The sequence below is a fragment of the Tasmannia lanceolata genome, unplaced genomic scaffold, assembly GCF_043159265.1.
Source record: "Tasmannia lanceolata isolate RefF3 unplaced genomic scaffold, GAP_Taslan_0.1 ptg000002l, whole genome shotgun sequence".
NCBI lineage: Eukaryota > Viridiplantae > Streptophyta > Magnoliopsida > Canellales > Winteraceae > Tasmannia > Tasmannia lanceolata.
This window is the reverse complement of record NW_027518679.1, coordinates 56,196,318-56,216,931: the sequence shown is the minus strand read 5'-3', so window position 1 is coordinate 56,216,931 and position 20,614 is coordinate 56,196,318. Positions and strand designations below refer to the sequence as shown.

At 40.4% G+C, this 20,614-nt stretch overlaps 2 protein-coding genes and 1 long non-coding RNA gene across 4 annotated transcripts; 1 reads left to right on the top strand and 2 right to left on the bottom strand.

Moving 5' to 3' along the window:
* Positions 1-1,598: 1,598 nt before the first annotated feature.
* Positions 1,599-4,278, bottom strand: NCED4 (nine-cis-epoxycarotenoid dioxygenase 4). The gene is made up of 2 exons (XM_077382821.1): positions 2,799-4,278; positions 1,599-2,167 (listed from the first exon to the last, which is right to left on the bottom strand). Exons 1-2 carry the CDS (start codon positions 4,235-4,237, stop codon positions 1,789-1,791), a joined length of 1,818 nt encoding a protein of 605 aa, XP_077238936.1. The 5' UTR covers positions 4,238-4,278; the 3' UTR covers positions 1,599-1,788.
* A 7,754-nt stretch (positions 4,279-12,032) lies between these two features.
* On the bottom strand, positions 12,033-20,495 carry PYRB (PYRIMIDINE B). 2 transcript variants are annotated; one of them, XM_077382801.1, is made up of 7 exons: positions 20,341-20,478; positions 19,060-19,098; positions 15,224-15,888; positions 14,961-15,100; positions 12,845-13,018; positions 12,444-12,680; positions 12,033-12,304 (listed from the first exon to the last, which is right to left on the bottom strand). In XM_077382801.1, exons 3-7 carry the CDS (start codon positions 15,777-15,779, stop codon positions 12,197-12,199), a joined length of 1,215 nt encoding a protein of 404 aa, XP_077238916.1. In that variant the 5' UTR covers positions 15,780-15,888; positions 19,060-19,098; positions 20,341-20,478; the 3' UTR covers positions 12,033-12,196. The 2 variants fall into 2 exon arrangements, with proteins under 2 accessions (XP_077238916.1, XP_077238907.1); XM_077382792.1 differs by lacking the exon at positions 19,060-19,098 and having other exon boundaries at positions 20,341-20,495.
* LOC143880043 (uncharacterized) lies at positions 17,223-18,490 on the top strand. Its single transcript, XR_013251478.1, has 2 exons — positions 17,223-17,719; positions 17,901-18,490. It is a non-coding gene; the product is annotated as an uncharacterized LOC143880043 (long non-coding RNA).
* Positions 20,496-20,614: the final 119 nt, after the last annotated feature.

Here is a 20,614-nt window from a genome sequence, read left to right as displayed (position 1 = left end):
TTACGTCTCTTCCATGTCTAGAAGTCCAATGGGAATTGAGCTAAAAATGACAACCAAACAACATTTGGTATTTCATATTCCTAGAAATGCTCAGCGGTCTTCCCTACTTTTTGCAACCAAACAGAGCCTTAATTCCTTCAAATGTAAAGTACATCAGCCCCATTTCAGTCATAGATACACTGTAGCTGGGTGACCCAAGTAATGAAAAGGCGAGCATTTATCATTACGCTAAAAAAATTTGTAATTTAGAATTGGAAAGTTAGCCAAAAATGTGTTAAATACATTTAAAACGTATATTTACATTTGTTTAAAATGTTATCCTCAAAAAAGGAGTTACCTGTAAAAGTTTTAAACGAAGAAATTTTATACGGCAAACCATTAAAATGAGTTTTAAACGGGTTAAAAAAACGCCGTTTTTTGCTGACTATGCTCCTAATTAGCAGAGGGGAATATTGTGGAAAAATCCACCTGAGAAGACGATTTAGCTTTAAGATGGATTTTTTTCCCAGAGTCAAGTACGAGCAACCACTTGGGTGGTGGAAAACGCTTTCAGCTCAACTGCCCCTCTGCCCCCTCCCCTTTTGTTTTACTACAAAGCTTTTAAATTGGGATTCCATTTTGGTGATAAAGACAACGGTTGAAAAAGACAAATATCCGCAAAGCAGGTGTTGATTTTGAAAACATTACCACTATCTCCATACAAATATTTGGGGCCAGACATTGTGACAATTATCAGATGCAAAAACAGAGAAGGAGGCATTGACTATGTATCTTCTCAGATTGTTAGATGGTTCGCACCGCAAGTCGTGAATTAAGCTTAAGATGATGTACCTATCAATCCAAAACTTATATGCTGCACCATCCATAACCACAACATCACTCCTCTCGCATTACATTTGGAGTATTATTAGGCTTAGAGTTTTATGGGAATTGTGCTGTTCTTTGAAAGTGGGTTAAAACTTGTAAAACAATGTGAGTTCGTCCCATTATCAAAACATGGTCGTGTGGATATCATTTCCGTATTATTATCTTAGCTAATCTCCGACCCATGGGCAGTGTGCCGGGCTTGTCATGGTCCCCCATCTCCGTACACATGATGGCGTGTTCATGCTATATATAATAATGAAAATGGAGTCCGTGGAGTTTTTTTTTTCATTAAAATATTTGAGGAATGCTAAACCGAAGGGTGCTCTTGCAAAAACCCAGCAGCAAGAGCAGCCCATTTCAACTGCATGTCATGTCCTGTCGAACGACCTTAGAAAAAAAAATCCTAGAACAGCCTCATTACATATAAATAACCAAAAAAACCATTATATTATGGAAAATCGAACCACTCAAATATTTTGTCTCGTGATTTCTTGTTGTCTTTCTCGTGATTTCTTGTTGTCTTTCTTTATTTGAATACATACTTGAATTGTTGCACACACTCATTTGGGCTAATTCTGTGAGATACCAGAGGATATTTGTTATTGGTTGCTTTGAGTGGTTTTCGATAACCAGATTTCTAGTGGCAAGTTCCCTCCCCAACAAATTAATGCACCCAAACAATTTACGAAAAATGATAATAAAAAGAAAAAAAAAAGAGGGGGAACGACGAATACAGGGTGGAGATATCATTTCCTTAATCCAAATACTATATGTACACGAAAGTGGAAAGATTAGCTTGCACCCACAAGAAAATTAGTGGTGGGCCACCCATTGGCACCAGCAGTCGTTCTTGCCATGGTTTAATTTACAACCGCAAGGTAAAGTTTAGGTTGTGATATCGGATGATTGATAGATTCCCAGCTAGTAGAATTGGTGTGTGAGGTCTCTTTCTCTCACAAAGAGTCCATGGAAACCGTAAGGCACCCGGCGAGGGAGCTTCACGGAGGCCACGATCTCCAGCGTAGGAGACTTGGCATCCATCACTATGAACCTTGACTCCCCTGAATTCTCGTCGTGTACATAGGACACGACGTACCCGTCGTCCTCGTCCGCCTCTGCATTATCGGGGTCTTTGGCCACGAAGAAGGGCTCACCCCCAAAACACCCTGGCCCGTAGTGCCTGATGGCCACGGTGCAGTCACCTTCCAACTCCTCAAAATCAAGCTTTACCACACCCGACATCTTGGGCATGGGTTCACCCACACCCATGTAGGCGTACCGGTTCCTCCTTCCCACGTACCTGTTGAAGTTTAAATGATTAAATAACATCATCTCTAACAGCTTAGGCCCTGATTGTTTGACATTACGACAACCGATTGTGAGCCCCAAACCTATTATTGGGCTCAAAATTACATTTAAATTTGAGTCCAATAATAGGTTTAGGGCTGGCAATCAGTTGTCATAATCTAAAAGGAACAGGGCCTTAAGCTTTTGGAGTAATTGGTTGTTTGACATGGTACCAGAGCTATTACCTCACAGCAGGTCCAAAAAAAGAGGGGTGGCACGAGAGTGGAGTGTTGAAGTATAAATGATTAAATAACACCATCTCTAAGGCCCTGTGGTTTTGGATTGTGATTGTAACAACCGATGGTGAGGCCCCAAACTGATTATTGGACCAAAGTTACATGTAGTTTTGGTCCAATAATTGGTTGGGGGCACACCATCTGTTCTCACAATCTGAAACAAACAAGGTATGAGTGCTTAAGCTTTTGGAGTAATTGGTTGTTTCAAATTGTATCAGAGCTATTGCCTCGCAGCAAGTCGGGTCTGAAAAGAAAAGAGGGGTCACAAGCGAGGGGGAGTGTTAAAGTATAACAGCGTCTCTAGCACAACAGCTTAAGCTTTTGGAGTAATTGGTTGTTTCATAGTACCGTGGGTTGATAGCACCGAACTCCAGGTTTCTGGCGGAGAGCGTGGTCCTCGTCACGTTACCGCTCTTCAAGTCGATCTTCACCTTCTCAACGGAGCAGTGGATTAAATCCATTCTCTCCAGAGTGTGTTCGATCGATAAGATATTGGGTGCCACCAACACAATCGTGTCTTCCTCCTCCCACGCATTGATTGCATGCATGATGTTGAATCCCGCCACCTCGAACCACCTCATCTTCGATTCGTTCGACGCATAACGGGGAATCACCCCAATCCTTGGCACCTTCCCCAGGTCCGATCCCACTGGTGATCCCCCGCCAGCAATCATCTCCATCGGATTCATCCCAATCTGTATGTCTGGGAATATTGCATAATTCTTCGTGATGGCAAAGTCATGGAGCAAGGAGGGTTGCATCATTGAGAATATGGGCACGTCGGCTTGCTTTCTCCCGGTCACATCAAAACGGAACATGGTCAGAAAGGGAGGGACCGGGCCGTACCGAAATGCAAACATCTCTCCCGTCTCCGGGTCGATCTTGGGGTGAGCAGTCATGCCCATGAACAATTTCCCCTCAAAGTCACACCGCTCGACAGTCTCGATATCACCGTCCTCAGTCAATCGGACGGCGTAGGGGAGGTCTGACTCCCCGAGGGCGAAGAGCCTGTCTCCAAAAAGGACGACGCTGGTGTTAGCGAGTCCCACTCCTTGAAGGGGATTGAACTGACCGGTGAGCGCTCTCGCCGCACAAAGTGCCCCACGGGCAATGCCGCCGAGACCGTAGAAGCCGGAGAAGACATTGGGGAGGACGGGTGAACCTGCCTTTTGCTCTAAAGTGAATTTATAGGTATGGACGTAGCGACTACAGAAGGTGGCACGGCCTTGAGAAATTCTAAGTGATTGGAGCATACCATCCCCATCGAAGAGATGGTATGGGCCTCTCGGGAGGTAATGAGGGTTGGGGCCGTTACGAATATAGGCACCGTCGAGGCAGGGAGGTAACTGACCCTCCACTTCCATACACTCCGTCGGCGGCAATTCGTCCACGGGTGCGAAGTTGTCGGCGAGGACGTGTTTGGGATCGACGGAAGAGCGGAGCGGAGGGTCGATGAAGTTGTTGATAATGTCATCGAATGTGTTGAAGAGGGCGGCTGGAAGGGATACATCTGGTGGAGGACGTCGTGTTGTTGTTTTCGAAGCAATCGTAGTATTATTCTTAACAGTTGTTTTAGTGGTGGTCGTGGTGGTGTTGCGTTGTTGAGTAAGAGGTGTAGCTTTTGTTGTTGGTGGTGGTGGTGGTGTTATGCTGTGTTGGGATTCCACTTGGGAGGAGACATTTAAAATAAGGGGAATTTTATAAGGGGAGAAGGAAGTGGGTGGAGAAAGGGTGGGGATTTTAGTGTGGAGGAATGGGGTGAAGAGGGAGGAAGATAAGGAGTCCATCTTTTAATTTTTGTATGGATTTGAGGAGGATAAAAAGGAGGTGGCGGTGGGTGATTATTTATACTCTATCCATGTATCTAGATTTGAGATGCAGCCAATACAAGTATACAACCACAACAACAACATGAGAGAACCACATTTGCTTACCCCAAACAAAATATCACACACCCAAAATTAAAATTGAAAATAATGATAAAAAAATCTCTTACGGAATAGGGACCCCCCCTAGAGAGTGAGGGTTCGCAGCATATCCAGACACGGGAAGTGGAGGAGAGCTTATCCCTTTGTTGAGTCTCTCTCAAAAGCATGCCTGATTTGATTTGTTTGGCTATCAGCAGCTGATGGAGTCTGCTGTGGGAACGTCCAATATAAATGTGGTGGGTCTATGTGGGTCTTCTAGTTTCGTCCGGTCTAATAATCCATCCATGTCCCATCCAAAGTTTAATCGAATGTATTTTAACACGCATTTTCCCCAATAAGGAGATTGAGGGATATTTAGACATGATTGTAGTTTAGGATCCCGTAGTTGTCTCTATGGTTGCTTTATATATAGTGAGTTAAACATTTCACGTGAACTGTGGCCCACCACGTGAACTGTGGCCCACAGTCTCACATCTTACCATCCTTTTCACCTCACATTGCGGGCTTCCTCGCATTTATCTATCAAAAGTTATCTGTATATAATAGAGTTTTTATATGGTATCCCCCATGTCCTTGCAGACAGGCTCGGCTCGGCTCGTTAAGCTCAAAAGCTCGGCTCAGGCTCGGCTTGGGCTCGAACCAGGCTCGGGCTCTGCTCGGCTAGGCCAGGCTCGCGAGCCTTACCGAGCTCAGGTTATATTATGTTCACACCCCTCATCTTCCCTGGACAGCCCTACTAGTGTAATTTGACTACTTTTTTTACACTATGGGGGGTGGTCCTAGTAACAAATGGGGTTCCAAAAATGAAGTGACATATTTTGCCCCCTCCCCCTCCCTTTCACTCCCTGGACAACCCTTTTAATGCATAAATTAATATATAATATATATATTTAAATATATTAAATTCTTAACAAGCCGAGCCGAGCTTGGCCTAAATTGGGCTCGGCTCGTTAAGCTTAACGAGCCTGGTGAGCCGAGGCCGGCTCGGCTCGGCTCGTTAAGGATTCGAGCCGAGCTCGAGCGAGCCTCCGAGCCCGAGCCAAAATTGACACCCTTACTTGCAGTGGGGCACATGGTAGATGGTCCAAACCATTCATTTGTTGGGAAAGGGGAACTAATGATCCGGTAGTAATACGGCTCCTAACTAGGCTAATGATACTGGCACCACCATCTTTTGATAATTGCACTAATTCCTCATGTCTTTAGTATTTAAACAGCTGTCAAAGGTTATTGCAGTTTCCCAAAAAGATCTCACAAGCCAATTAAAAGAGAAAAGACAAGCTGAGTTTGTGCAATTATTAAAATATGGTAGTGCCATTATCAGTATGCAAATTATATATTCACTCATTTTTAAAAAAAAAAACAAAATAATGGCACTGAAGACTCCCTTTATTGAACAAATTCTGATTTGTTGTTGATAGATGTCTCAGAATTGCAATAGCAATTAATAACTAATGAGAGAAAGGTGCAAAAATAAATAGGTGTCATTTCCCACTGATTCAATTTTATAATCCAAGCTTTGTAAATAGAGAAAGGTGACAGAGAAACGAAGTAGGGGAAAACTCTTTGAGGCTGATCAGTTCTTCCTTCCAATTGTACAATTCAAGCTTTGTAAAACTCACTCTATTAGATATGCAGTAAGGATTTTTACAAGGTGGGAGTTTGTCACAACACATTTGCGAACTCACACATGTATGAGTAGTGTAGATGCACACGACAGCACTCATATAGATTGTACCTTTGATCGCCAACACTTGTCTAATTTATGTCGGCTTGATATAACCATTCAGTAACTCACTAGTGGTAAATAGAAAGTTGGTGAGATTGTAGTGAAGGAAAGGAGCTTACACATTGCTTGATAGATATGGGGGATGGGTTTTCTCTGTGGCACCACTTACCGGGATTAAGCAAACTTTGTTTTACTTTGTTGGGTGAGGAGTCATGATCACAAAATGAATCCCTCAGCCAATAACGCGAGATAAATTATAAGGTACTTTTATTATTAGGTGGTATTCAATCTCATGGCAAAAAGTTATTGAATGAGAATCGATTTACAGAATTATAGGATGGAGCGTGTTAAAGATTGAAATGTGCAAGTTGTGTTGGGAGTTTTTTATATTTTTAGCATTTAATCCATTAAAAGTTTTTTGTCTGTATGTGAATGTGAATGAAAATTCAAAGGTTGTAATTTTAAAATGCTACCGTTTTACTTCTTTATAATATTTTATTGGACTTAAAAGCTTTATGCGTTTTCACATTGTAATATTATAATACGTTTACAACTTTACTCTCATTTAAAAAATTTAATCATTTGCAATGCCTATTGTGACCGTCGTACAATGGTAGACATATGGCGTTGGCTCTTCGGCATAAAGTCACAGGTTTGCTCCCTGTTGACGAGTGTTCGAATCCCGCCCCCGACTTACCTGATACACGTGGTGAGTGGGTCGTTGAGTGTATCCGTAGGGACTAGTCCTACTCCCGAAGGGGGTGGGGACATCCTAAAAAAAGAAAATAAAGGTGTATATTTGAGACACTTTTTTGCACACAGAGACGATCATCTCCATTCCTCACCTTGGTTTCTCTTGTTTCTTGAGTTGTGTTTACAAGCTATAAGCTTTTCAAGACTTTGCATGTTTACAAGCTTTAAGCTTTTCAAGATTTTGCAAGTTTCTTTTCAAGTGGGCAAATTATTTGGCATCAACCATTGTTCGCAAGGTCCGAGCCAGTGCGTGCACACCGTCAAAGACAAGTATAGTGGTGTTGTATCTTGAAGATAGGTCGCAAGAGAATCCGATTGCATACCGTTCGTGGTGGGGCGATAATCTATCTTAAGGGTAGCGTTAATCAGTAATGTGCCTCTACCGCTCAACTTTATTTCAATTTCAATTTCAATTTCAATTTCATTTCCATTATATTTTGCTTTGAATCTTGCTAACGGTTTTGAGGATCGCATTTAAGATCACCACCGGTAATTTCATTTTCTTATGTGATTCCAATTAGTTGCTTGATTTTCTTCATTTAAATTGTTGAACTAATCTACTTGACCCCAAGATTATTATCCAACAGGTTGCACATCTCTCAAAACGCCAACCATGCTTGCAATAGCTCTCTCTTCCTGCCTTATATTTTCTAATTTCCAAAGTGGGCCGATTGCCAAAAACTCTAGGATTTAACAATGTTTATAAATATAGACTCCCAAGCCAAAGAATAAATATAGACTCCCAAGCCAAAGAATGGCTAAGTGGAGTTTCTCATTTCAAACTAATACAAAATCTAATGGTACGAGAGCCAAGGGTTTGATTCTAGTAGCTCTCTCTTCCATACCTTGTCATCTTGTGTTTTTCAAATAGTAGTCATTCTCTTCACGCTTCATTCACCCTCCATGGATGACTTGCTCTTCACGCTTCATTCACCCTCCATGAATGACTTGTCCACCAAGGCAACTTCCACCAAGCCCACGACACCAAATGGCCTTGCCACCTCAGCCCCCACTCAATCATTTGGCAAAGCTCATCGTGGGCTTCCCATCAAGCTTGATGGACCGAACTATCTCCTAGGATTATTGCAAAATTCCTTCCACTACTCGTGCCTAGACCTGGCAAAAAGTGACCTGGACCCGTGGGTCCACCAGGCCCGCCCGCAAATGATCCACGGGTCCACCCGGCCCTTCAAAAGTGGGCCGGGCCGGGCGGACCGGCGGGTGCCCGGAAAAATAGGAGTCGTCGGCTTAAATAAGCTTTTTGGAGGGGTTCTGTTATCAAAATAGGAGAGGATCTGGTTTAAAAGCTTTTATGTACTATAAATCCTTTCTTTTGAGCTGTTCGTAGTGATGTCAGTAATGCCCCCTATTACCCAAACTACCCTTCTCTTAGTTGATATTTGATTAAATTCTTTCGTGGTGGTTTGAGGACTATTTTGTCACTACGAATTTTCCTCTGTACTTTCTGTGGAAAAAATTTTCGGTGATCTTTTTTAGGGAAGTGATATATTTGCCTCCTTTTCCGTCACATGTCTCACGTGCGTCTAAGCATAAGGCACGTGGCAGAGGTTTCTAAAAACAAAACAAAAATTCTTTATAATAAAACGGGCGACCCGCGGGTCCACCCGGCCCGTGCCAGTGGGGTTCGGGTCCACCAATGAGTGACCCGTAAAATTCTGGGCCCGTATGACCCGGACCCGTACGGGTCGGGTGAAACCCCATCTCATATGCATGGTTTTAAATTTCGGATTTCGGTCAAGACCGAAACCTAAACATTCTGAAACTGAAATTGGCAAAACATACCAAATTTAAGACGAAATTTCCAAACTTCATCAATTTAAGCGAGATTTGAAGAAAAATATTAATTTTTACTCCTTTCCCAAATTTCAGCCGAATAATTTCAGTAATTTCGGCCGAAATTTCAGCCCCAAAAATTAACAGTTCGTGGGTCTTTACCAAATTTCGGGATTTTGGCTGAAATTTCAGTTTCGGCTAGGTACAAAATTTATGCCGAAACCGAAATTTCAAACCATGCTCATATGTATCTCCTGTGTCAGAAGCCTTAGTATCCGCCAACTGTTTCCCCTCCTTCCAGGCATAGCACCGTCAAGATCAGCTTATCATGAGCTGGTTCATCTTCTGGCTCTCCACTGGCCTCATTGTGCATGTTGTCGGCCTTGACACTTCTCACGGAATGTGGCTAACCCTGGAAAAGGTGTGCACTTCTCACACAATGTGGCTACTAGTTGATCTCCAACACCATCTAGAGCTCTGAGTGATACACCTTCACCATCAATTGACGAACCTGCAGAAAGGGACAAATTCCATGATGGGCTACCTTCAATATGCTACGGTGGTTGTAGATCATATTGACGACTCTGGCCATCTTATTATCGAATCTGGCCTTGTCACATGCATCCTCGTAGGTCTCAATCCTGATTACGAGAATCTCTTCAGTGCTATTCTCAGCCACCCAGATCCATTCTTATTGATGATCTTCATGGATTTTTGTATAGTCATGATGTATGACTCAGTATCTATTTCTTGCATAGATCACTCCACCATAAGCGAACTTTGCCTCTAAGGGCTATTTGTCATCCGCCTCACAGCCCAGGTGGAACAACAATAAGCAACATAAGTATTGCACTCGGGTTCACAGTCACAAGTCATACGGTGCTAGATCCCCTTCCATGTCTCACCCCTTTCCCGGATCATGTCACCCGTCACCTTTGTGGTCGCACGGGTCATGCTGCCTTGAGATGCTTCCGCTACAGAAGCCCCTGCTACAAGAGCTCCAAAGAATCATCGCGCTCATTTGCAGCCATGTATGCCGGCCAGTCACTTACCTTTGACCCCTCTCGGTACTCACTGGATCCACCAACCATCTGACCTCTATCCAACCTCTCAAATCCCCACTCTCCATCTGAGTGTCACAGCTCTTATCAAATTCGGGTTGGTAACGGTTAAAGTTTGTCTATCACATCTCTAACATGTCCCTCGTATTTTTAAAAATCTTCTCTGCTCGAAAACTTGGTTGTGGTAATGACGTATTCTTTGAATTCCATCTTGATCTAGGTCTTATCAATGATTGATCAATGGGGGTCCTCCTCCTCCAAGGCATGATTAAGGCCCGTCTCTAATGCTTCTCACCACTCCAATAATCAAATAAAGCCAGAGAATACTCCTGTCTCGACGAAACTGTCTCCGTGGACCTCTGACATCGACGTCTTGGACACCTTTCTTCTCATGTTATCCATTGTATCATTCATCAGTCTCAAATTCCAGTTCAATAACATAGCACCATCAAAATTCCCCCTTCTGTCAACAGAGAAAGATCCATCAGTTCCACACATGTCGCCTCCAACAGGTCATATCATCCTCCTGATTTGGTCTCTTTTGATGTCTGAGGCTCGACTCCCCTTATAATTCTGGTTTTCATTATTACATACATTGTACAGATGCCTTCAGTAAATTAACATGGATCTATCCTTTAGTTCACAAGTCTAATCTTTGATGTGTTTTTCAACACTTTAAATTACACATTGAAAATCTATTGTGTTGTAAGATCAAAATATTTCAGACCAATGGTGGGGTTGAGTTCGAAAAATTAAAATAGTTCCTTTCTTAGCAGGAATTGGCCATAGAGTCTCTTGTCCTTGTACTCACCAACAAAATGGTTCGGTCAAACACAAGCATCGCCATATTGTTGAGGTGGGTTTGACGATGATTGCACATTCGTCTGTTCTGCTTTCCTAGTGCGTCAATGCCTTAGAAATAACCACTTATCTTATTATTTGCATGACATCTACTGTTATTGAATACAGAAGTCACGGAAGTGCTTGGTTGTCTATGAGCCTGATTACAAATTCCTTTTCTATGTGTGCTTGTTATCTATGCCTTTGTCCCTACAATAAATATAAGCTTCAATTTCGTACCTCAAAATGTGTTTTTCGTGTTTCTGACATTAAACACCATGAATAATGGCGCCTTTGCCTTCCTCTGGTTCGCATTTATGATACAGGCATGTTGTTTTTAGATGAGCTTGATTTTTTTATTTTCCTTTCATCAATTCGCATGAACTGTCAACACCCCCACCCCCACCCTTCTCTCTCTCTCTCTCTCTCTCTCTCTCTCTCTCTCTCTCTCTCTCTCTCTCTCTTCCATTCCTATCGTGGCTCCCTGGGCTCTACCTCAGTCACCCCTTCCTCTCCAACAGATGCCCGTGTGCCCCTTGTGACTGCCCATTATGGCTAATGAGTTCAACACCTTAATCCGTTGTGGCACTTGGGAACCCATCCCACCTACACCCATGAAAACCATAGGTGCAAATGGGTTTCAATGATTAAATGCTGGGCTAATGGTTCATTGAAGGCTACAAAGCACGAATGGTGGCTAACGGGTTTCATCAACAAGAGGGGATTGACTATGATGAAACTTTTAGTAATGTGGTTAAACCAACTACCATACGTTTTCCCTTTGTGCTTACCTATGGTTGGTTCCTTTCGCCAACTAAACATTCACAATGCCTTTATAGTTTTCTCTCTAAAGAAGTGTATATGGTACAGACTCATGATTTTACAGTCTCATCATCTACTGCATCTTTGTTTCCTTTGTTTACACGTCTCAGCAAATTTCTATGTCAGCATGATTTTATTGGTTCCCATTCCTACACATCGCTCTTTATATATTGATGTTCAGGTGTTATTATTCTCCACTACAATGACGATATTATTCTCACTGGAAACAAGCAAATTGCAATTTCTCACATGCTCGCCCACCTTCATGAAAAATTCAATATCAAGGATCTTAGACTGCCTAAGTATTTCCTAGGTGTAGAGGTCTCTAATGCTACTATTGGTTTTCTACTCTTTCAACAAAAGTATATTATTTACCTTTTTGTTCGTACGAAGATCAGCTAAGCCATGCATTGACCTACTCTCTGCTTTACAAGCAAGACCCTCTCGGATGCTTGTGAAAATCGTAGTATAATTGAAACTCTTCAGTATTTTTTTTTTATCTTAAGCAGACCCAACATTTCCTTCGTGGTCAACAATGTTTGTCAATTTTACATCGACCCACCTTTGTGAACACTGATTGATGGTAACCTGCCAAACTTTCATATTCAAACTATTCTATTTTTAAAATAGAAAAATAAACATGGCAAACCCCATCACATCCCAAATTATTGTCTCCATTCCCTTTTTATTGTAAGCTCATTCTGCTCATGAATAACATATTGTCAGCAAGTTTAAATTGATTTATCAAAATTTCAATGAGCTTTGATACCCTCACATGTATAAATTAGCTTATCAAAATTTCAATGAGATTTGATACCCTCACCAGCCAAGAAGTAGAAGCTTTAATAGAGCCATCCGAATATAGAGCCCATTCTTTGCTTGTCTAAAATATGCAGCTCTCGGATCCCCATCCACATCCACCGTTATCTACGACAACATACACAACAGAATATGACAATCACAATATTAGAAAAGGATGAGGAGCATAACATGTGTATTTTATTGCACCATTAAAAAGAAAAAGAAAAAACATGTGCATCTTAATGTGCCATCCACCCACTTTTACCTCATCAAGCCTTGGGAGGGGATGCATTATTACAGCATGCTTCTGCAACACACCCAACACATTCCTATCCACAATGTACTTCCCTCTAGCTTTTTCATATAGATCAATTTGCTCACCAAATCTTTCCCGCTGAATGCGGGTCTGATAAACCACGTCACATTTAGAAGCCACTGCCATCAGATCAGTGCTTTCTTCCCACTCAACCCCCTTCGATGTCAGATAGTCTTTTATGTCATCCTGTGGAAGAAAAAAAAGAGCATCACGGACCCAATTTCTACAAGTTTCTCTTGCATTTAATGGGAACTATCCAAAAGTAGCAGTTACACAAATATAAAAGTTTAGCAAGCTTTAATTCAAAAAAGTTATTAACATAACAGCATTATGCATTATGGATATTTTACCTTCATTTTTACTACATCTGGAGCAACAAAGTAGATCTTAACATCTTGGTACTTTGAAAGCAGATAAGCCAACGATCGAACTGTCCTGCCATTTGCAAGATCTCCAACCAAAGCCACTTTAATGCCATCCAGTTTGCCGATCTCCCTTCCAATTGTATATACATCCAAAAGACCCTATATACAAATAATAATAATAATAATGCTTTAAAAAATTTAAAATCTTGGCCTCTGATGAAATTTCTATACTCCCAGAAAGGTTTAGATGTAACAAAAAGAATTGAATTGAACTGTACAATGGTAAAATTTTCAATTAAAAGAAAAAACACAACAGATTTGTATTATACAAAATTCTAGACAGAAATAAATGTAAAAATTTGAGATTTTTTTTATGACATAGGGTATCCCTACCCCATTTAGGGCAGGACTAATCCCTAAGATGCACGCAATCACCAGTAAACCACGTGCATCGGATAAGCCCCTGGGGGATTCGAACTCGAGTCTATGGGGAGCAAACCCACGATGGCAGCCGATGTGCCAACCCTTTGCGGGTTAAAAAAATTGAGATCTATCAAAGCATAACCTGACAGCCTAGATTATTTCTTGAGCATAAAAAATACTGAGATGCAAAAAACCATCTCGACTGAGACAAATAGAATAGAAATCACACAAAGCATCTCATTTCGTTAATGACCCAAAACGGGTGTATGTAATATGGATGAAACAGAGTATTATTATAAAAGTATACGGACTATCTATTTCTATGAACAGCGGTACACAGTGGGACTATATTAGATTTTGATTATCATGTTCATAGTTAACAAATTTGCAATTTTCTTACAAAAACCATTGAACTTTTTTTTGACGCTTCTGTTAAAAGATCTCCTTCTAATACATCTTTTTAATATAAATTACAAAAAAAAGTTAGGAATTGAAGAGTTTCTCTCCGCTTACAATTACCTCTCTCCATTCCTCTTTCTCCCTTTTCCCTATCGAATGCATCCAAGTATTTGCTATTGGAGAAATGCATACAGATCAAGGGATATAAGGGTTTTCCAGATTCAAATTGAGTTATTCAGGAAATTTTGAGCTGGGAGGTCAATCGATGGATGCAGAGGTTATGATGGGTTCTCAATCTCGACAGAGAACAACACCTTCAGGAACTTTCCATGTTTGACAACGGTCAGTAGAAAGAGGTGAGTCATTTGATTGGGGAGAGTGAGAGAGAGAGGGGGGGCAGACAGTTGATTGGAGAGACAGAGAGAGGTCAGTCATTTGATCTACAAGAACTTTCCATGTTTGAAAAAGGTCAGCACAATGAGAGAGATGAGTCATTTGATCGAGAGAGAGAGACGAGTCATTTGATCGGCCCCCCTAACGAATGCATTTAGTAGCATGAGCTCACAGGCCACATAAAAAGCACAATGCCTGGTCTGATTCAGACGTATTGATTGAAATGTTGTTGGATTATATGAACTACTGTCTGCTAGGGTTTTGGAATTTTATTATATGCATTGTTTATTGAAACTATATGATTAATTTCAGTTTCAATCCTACATGTATATGGGTGTATAATGTAGACAGTATTTGATCTACAAGAATTTTCCATGTTTGAAAATGGTTAGCACAGAGAGAGAGAGAGAGGGGGGGGGGGGGGGGGGGGGGGGTGAGTCATTTGATAGAGGTGAGTCATTTGAGAGAGAGATGATTCATTTGATCGGCCCAACTTAATTAATCCATTTCATAATTCATAGCATAAGCCCACACACCACATAAAAAGCACAATTCCAGAGAGAAGCTTAAACAACCCTAGAGTCAGAACTCACAAGGAACACGCCAACACTGATATACAAGCTTAAACAACCCTAGAGTCATGTTTCATTGGAAGCGAGTATTTCTGATATATCCATACAACATAATAAAAGACCAATTCTAGTAAATGAGAAAATAAATCTAACAGCATATTTAGAATGGAATAACAATTACTATAATAAGCTATTTCCAGTTAAAAATAAAAAATGCACCCTAGGCTTTTCAAAGAAGCCAGAAGGCTGTAAAAAGAGATATTTACAGAATTACCCTTGCTAGAAAACACCATTAACCACCATGTCATACATACTTGTGTTGGATGTTGTCCTGGACCATCCCCGGCATTAATAACAGGAATGCCAGCAGTGTGTGCCGCTCTTTTGGCAGCACCACTTTCAAAGTGTCTCATGACAATTATATCTGAGTATCCTTCAATAGTTCTTATGGAATCTGCACGTCAAGCTCAATCAAGATTGCAGTAAACCATCTCCAAACTTCAGCAATGAAGTAACCATTCAAAAAACAAAAAACAAAAAACAAAAAAAACTTGAGCAATGAAGTAATGAATGTTACCTTCAAGTGTCTCCCCCTTAGCAGCTGATGAAAATTCTCGTGCATTTTCTGTTGTCAAAACCTCTCCACCCAACCTCTTCATGGCAGACTCAAAGGACAACCTAGTTCGTGTTGACGGTTCATAAAAGAGAGTGGCCATGAGATAGCCTCTCAAAATTTTACTTCCAGGAGAATTCTTCTCAATCTTTTCCATCTCGCTTGCCACTTCAAATATAGCATTTAAAGTATCTCTATCAAACTGTTGAGCCTCAATTACATCATCAAGTTGAAACTTTTCTCCGATAGCAAATGAAGAGTAATTTGCAATGTCAGAAGAATAGCATCGATTTCCATTTTTACATAATATTTTTAGGGTCTGTTCATTTGTAAAGGGTTTCATAGCAGCGGACACAAAGAATGATTTAGGAAGAACTATTTTCTTAAGTACGATGCTTGAATAAGGACATAGAACTTCTTTCCGGTGTCCCCAAGGGAATTTGGTTCCAGATAAACTTTCGAATTTGGAGACAAACAGGCCCCTATGCATGTTTCCAGCGGAAAGAGAAGATTGAGTCATTGCACTAGAATGCAGCACCCACGGTGAGATCAATGACTTTCGTATGAGTTCTTTGAAAACCCCCAGAGAGTATGGAAAACTAATTGCTTTGATACAGCTTCAGTTCAAACTGAACAATCAAAAGTGCAACATAGAAATTAAACCCAATACATTTAGCAGAAACATGAATTTTTCTGAACATAAGTAATGAAAAATCCAAAGTTAGCAGAAGTCTAAGCTAAGTATAACATAAGAAACTAGAAACAAAGTATACAAAGTGTCAATGGCGTTTTGAAAAGGAAGTTCAGAAAAGAAAATTTAAAAGATTATTGAGATCTGTGAAATTAACACCAAAATAAAAGTGAAGACTGAAGAATTATATGATGAGCAGCTATGAAGCACGGGTGCGGGTGCGGGGTGCGGGTGCGACACGACACGGGTGCGCGGGTACGTGATTTTCCAAAAAACTTGGGTGCGGGTGTGTTCGGGTGCGTTGAATATAATAATATTTTTTATTAAAAAAAAAGTTTAAAAATAGGACCTAAAGGGTAAAGGGCTACAGGCTAAAGCCCTAATGACCTAACCCCTCTAATTGAGCCCTAAAGAGCTCCCAATTGAATGTCAGAATCTCAAATTAACATGGCCTGAAAGCTCACAATTGGAAATTTGGGATTTAGGGCTTTAGGCCCTAAAGCCCTAAATCCCAAATTCCCAGTTGTGACCTCCAAACTGAAAATCAGTTTAGGGCTTCAAAATCACAATCCATTTTAAGATTATGCCAACCGATTGTGAGCTCCAAATTGATTTTTATGTGACTCACAATCGGTTAGGGCTTTAGGATATTTTTTAGGGCAAATCACAAATAAAAATAATGCCAATCACAAATAAAAATAAAGGAAAGAGAGAAAGAGAGTAGAGATACAAAAAAAAAAAAAAAAGAGTAGAGAGAGATACAAAGAGAAAGAGAGAAGTAGAGATACAAAAAAAAAGAGAGTAGAGAGAGATACAAAGAGAAAAAGAGAAGTAGACAGAGAGAGAGTACCTTTAAGTAGGGTTAGGTTAGGCCGTTAGGGCTCCGACGGTGGCGGAGGCGGCGGTAGTAGTTGCAGACTTGCAGGGAGAGAGAGGAGAGACCGAGAGGGAGAGGAGAAGCCCGAGAGAAGCCCGAGAGAGAGTGAGAGAGGAGAGTTGCAGGGAGAGAGAGAGAGAGAGAGAGAGAGAGAGAGAGAGAGAGAGAGAGAGAGGAGAATTGCAGACAGAGAGAGGGTGAGGGACGAGACAGAGAGGGTGAGGGGGAGAGAGTTGCGTGAGTGAGGGGGTTTTAAAACCCCTTTTCTAATTTAAAACCCCCCCCCCCAAATTGTTATTGGCAGCCCTCTTTTTTTTTGTTTTGTTTTTTAAACACTTAAAAATGTGTCGGGTGCGCACCCGACACGCACCCGACCGTAAAAATTAGAAAAAAAAAAGGTTTTTTAATCGGGTGCGCACCCGATACGGGTATGCGGGCCATTTTGAAGCACTCATGCTTCAGAGATGAGCAGACCACACATCACAAATAAAAACTAGTGTTAACTTGTGGGCCTATGGGTCCGTTCCAATTGCAGTAAAATTATTGTAAACAATTTCCTAAGTAAAACTTTTATATCGTAAAATTTTTCATCGGAAAGTTTTTCTTTTCCTTGATCCATTGCCATCGGTAAAACGAGATGTAAACTGGGTACCTATCCTATTATTTACTTTCGACAGATGATATCGTGGAGCGTTGATGTTCATTTCTTGCAGTCATTCAGAACACTCTGAAAACTGGTGGGTGACACTAAAGCTTATGAAAATCCATGGAGAAAAAGAAACAACATCAGTGCAAATGAAGATTCACCGATGATGGCAACAATCCTCCGAGTTTAAGAATAATAAAGCATGTGGAACAGGGGAATAGAAAGCTTATGTGAGAAAGCAAGGGGGTAAAGACCAAAAACTAATTAAAATCTGCATCTTCATTTGGAACCACTAAAAAATTGAACTGACAGATTAAAAGGAGGAACCCCCCAAAACTGACTAAGAGCTGATTTATATTCATTTGGAAACACTTTTAAACTAATCAAAGACTTTTAATTCCAGAAATTTACAATCAATAATTTGCAGCAGCAACAGCTACAACAACAAAAATGCCATAATTATGTGTCATTTCAGAACGTGGAAAGTTGGAGGGAGTGGCACGGGTCAACTCCTTGGCGAATTTGGAGCTTCCACAGCCCTTCTTGTCCAAGGTTGCAGAAACGTGAAAATTGCAGAAACAGGATTTTCTATCATCCTAAGGTTGCAGAAACAAGAAGACTGCCGAAAGTGGGTTTCTCTTGTCTCAAGGTTGCAGAAACAAGAAGACCGCCGAAAGTGGGTTTCTCTTGTCCCAAGGTTGCATAAACAACAGGAGTCCATCAAACCCTAGCTTACCTACCCAAAACAATGGTTGCATAAACAAGGTTGCCGAAAGAGGGATGTCTGTGAAAGAGGGAAAACCATTTAGATATGAGGAATGAGTCATGCGCCATCTCAGAAACGTGATTCCCTTTTTTCCTTGTAAGTGTATTACCTACTTTTTCTGGAAAACCGTTTCGCACTTTTGGAGTAAAAAGGGAGCCTCTAGGAAATCGTTTTACCATGTAAAACTTGCATTTATGTTTATTGGAACAAGCAGTAGCAGTAAAACTTTGTTTTACATGCCTTTTACTTCATTTTGAACGGACCCTTAAGAAACAAGATCCTAAGCATATCCAACAAGAAGGATGGAAAAGATAAATTGCATTGTTTCCATTGTGGGAAACCAATGCATTGAGAAGCAAAATATCATATATTCCTTGCCAATCTAAAGGAAAAATCTTTGGAAGGTATGTCTCGATCTATGATCATTAAAACCAAAATTGTGATTGGTGCTGCATTTTTCTAAAGTGTGGATTAGTTTACGACCTCAGATTAGCAATTTGTTGTAGGAACTCTATGAGAGATGAAAGCTGGATGATAGGGAGAAATACGTGCTCCATAGCCATAAAGAGTTAGTCTACTATCAATTGCCTTTAGTGAAACAGGTATATGAATTTCTTATTCATTTGAAAAATCATCTATGTCATCAATTGCAAGAACATAGTGCAACAAAAAAAAGCATACCTTTTCAATGTTTTTAGGTAAAATCCTAGATATCACGGTTTCACTTCAAATTTTCTATGCCTATGAGGGATGTAAGAAACTAGAATAATGGGGTCTAATTAAGGTTTCAAATAGGGTAATCAAGCAGGACAACATTTACCATGTAACATGAAATCGGCCAGCCTCAGGTCAATCCCACCTAAAAATCATGTATGAGGATAAATTTATGAATTAGAAACCACGATGAGCAATAGCTAAAGCAAAACAAACAAACAAACAAACAAATATGTTCTTGTCTCACCAATTATTAGAAAAAATAAATATATTCTTTCCACTAATAACAAACATTCAAACTTACAACTCTCTTTAACCCAATCTGCTTTCAATGTATTCATGCAAGTTGATCCATCTAAAATTAGAAAATGGTAGGCAATGAGTGTGATAGAACCAAATAATGAGTAAAACCTAGCATTATCATCACCAATGCCTCCCATACATAAAAGTTAATATGAGTTTGGCTACTTGTCCGATAAAAAGGATTTGTGAAATAACATTATAAGGTCTTATGCAAAAGTTGATCCATTTGGGGTTTTTTTTTTCTACCTATAAATCTAAAATGAGGAATGATAGATACAAGGGAGCAATTGCATAAAGAACCGAAAAAGGGCTCTTGATTGGATCCAAGTCATCAAATGTAACTGATTTTACTTTTTCAACTCATTTTAAAATGTAACTGAAAATGACGTGGATCCAATGAAGAGCCTTTTTGCAGCCCTTTATGCAAGGGCTCCCTTGTATCTATCAAAGAAGGGATTTGTTATTTCATAGAAAGTCATTTTGAGGCTGACTTTTGCATGAGAGAACAACCACACAGGCTCACTTTTCAGCAGATTTTGTCTTATTCATTTAATTCATCAGTGGTGGTAGTTCTCTCATGAAAAAGTCAGCTGGGAAATGGCTTTCCGAAAAATTGCCTAACAAATCCCAATAAATAAACATCCCAACCTTGGATTGCCCCCCTAAAATTGTTGGCTTTCGAGCCCCCTTAGTGTACTTTTTGCCATTTTTATGAATTCTGGTTGGGGTCTGCCTAACCCCTGCTTACCCATCAAAAAAAAAACATCCCCAAGATATAAATAATACATAAAAATATTAAAAACCCAATATCCGTAGTGAAAGGAATTTCCAAAACCCCAAAAAAGAGTTACCTTTCTTACGAAAGTATAGATCATAAAAGGATGTCCACATTTTAATCTGATAACAGTCTTAAGATCATCTAATCAGGGTCGCAATGGGAATAGTGTGTTGTGTATTACAAGATCAAATCATCAGAAGCTACTATGCATACATTGGGACAGACCAGTTTACCCATAATGATAAACCTCAAGAAAAATCAAGAAGGATATAAAGCTCTGAAATTCAAGATATGATATTTGCTTACCTCCAATGTCTACCACAGTCCATTTCTTCTGGGACTTTCCTTAGGTTTAGCTTTTCTTCTTTTCTTCTTCCCTGAAAAGAAGGAATATGAGGAAGGGTTTTGGAGGGGGGGAGGTTGGATAGGTTAATCATATATTCTGCATTTATCTATCTATAGATTTATGTCATTTAACTAGGGAGCTGTAGTTATTATATATGGGTGATGATAAATTCGCACCCCTCGTAGGATGATTCGAACCACAGTAAGGTTAAATTATGTGGCAGACTTTAACTCT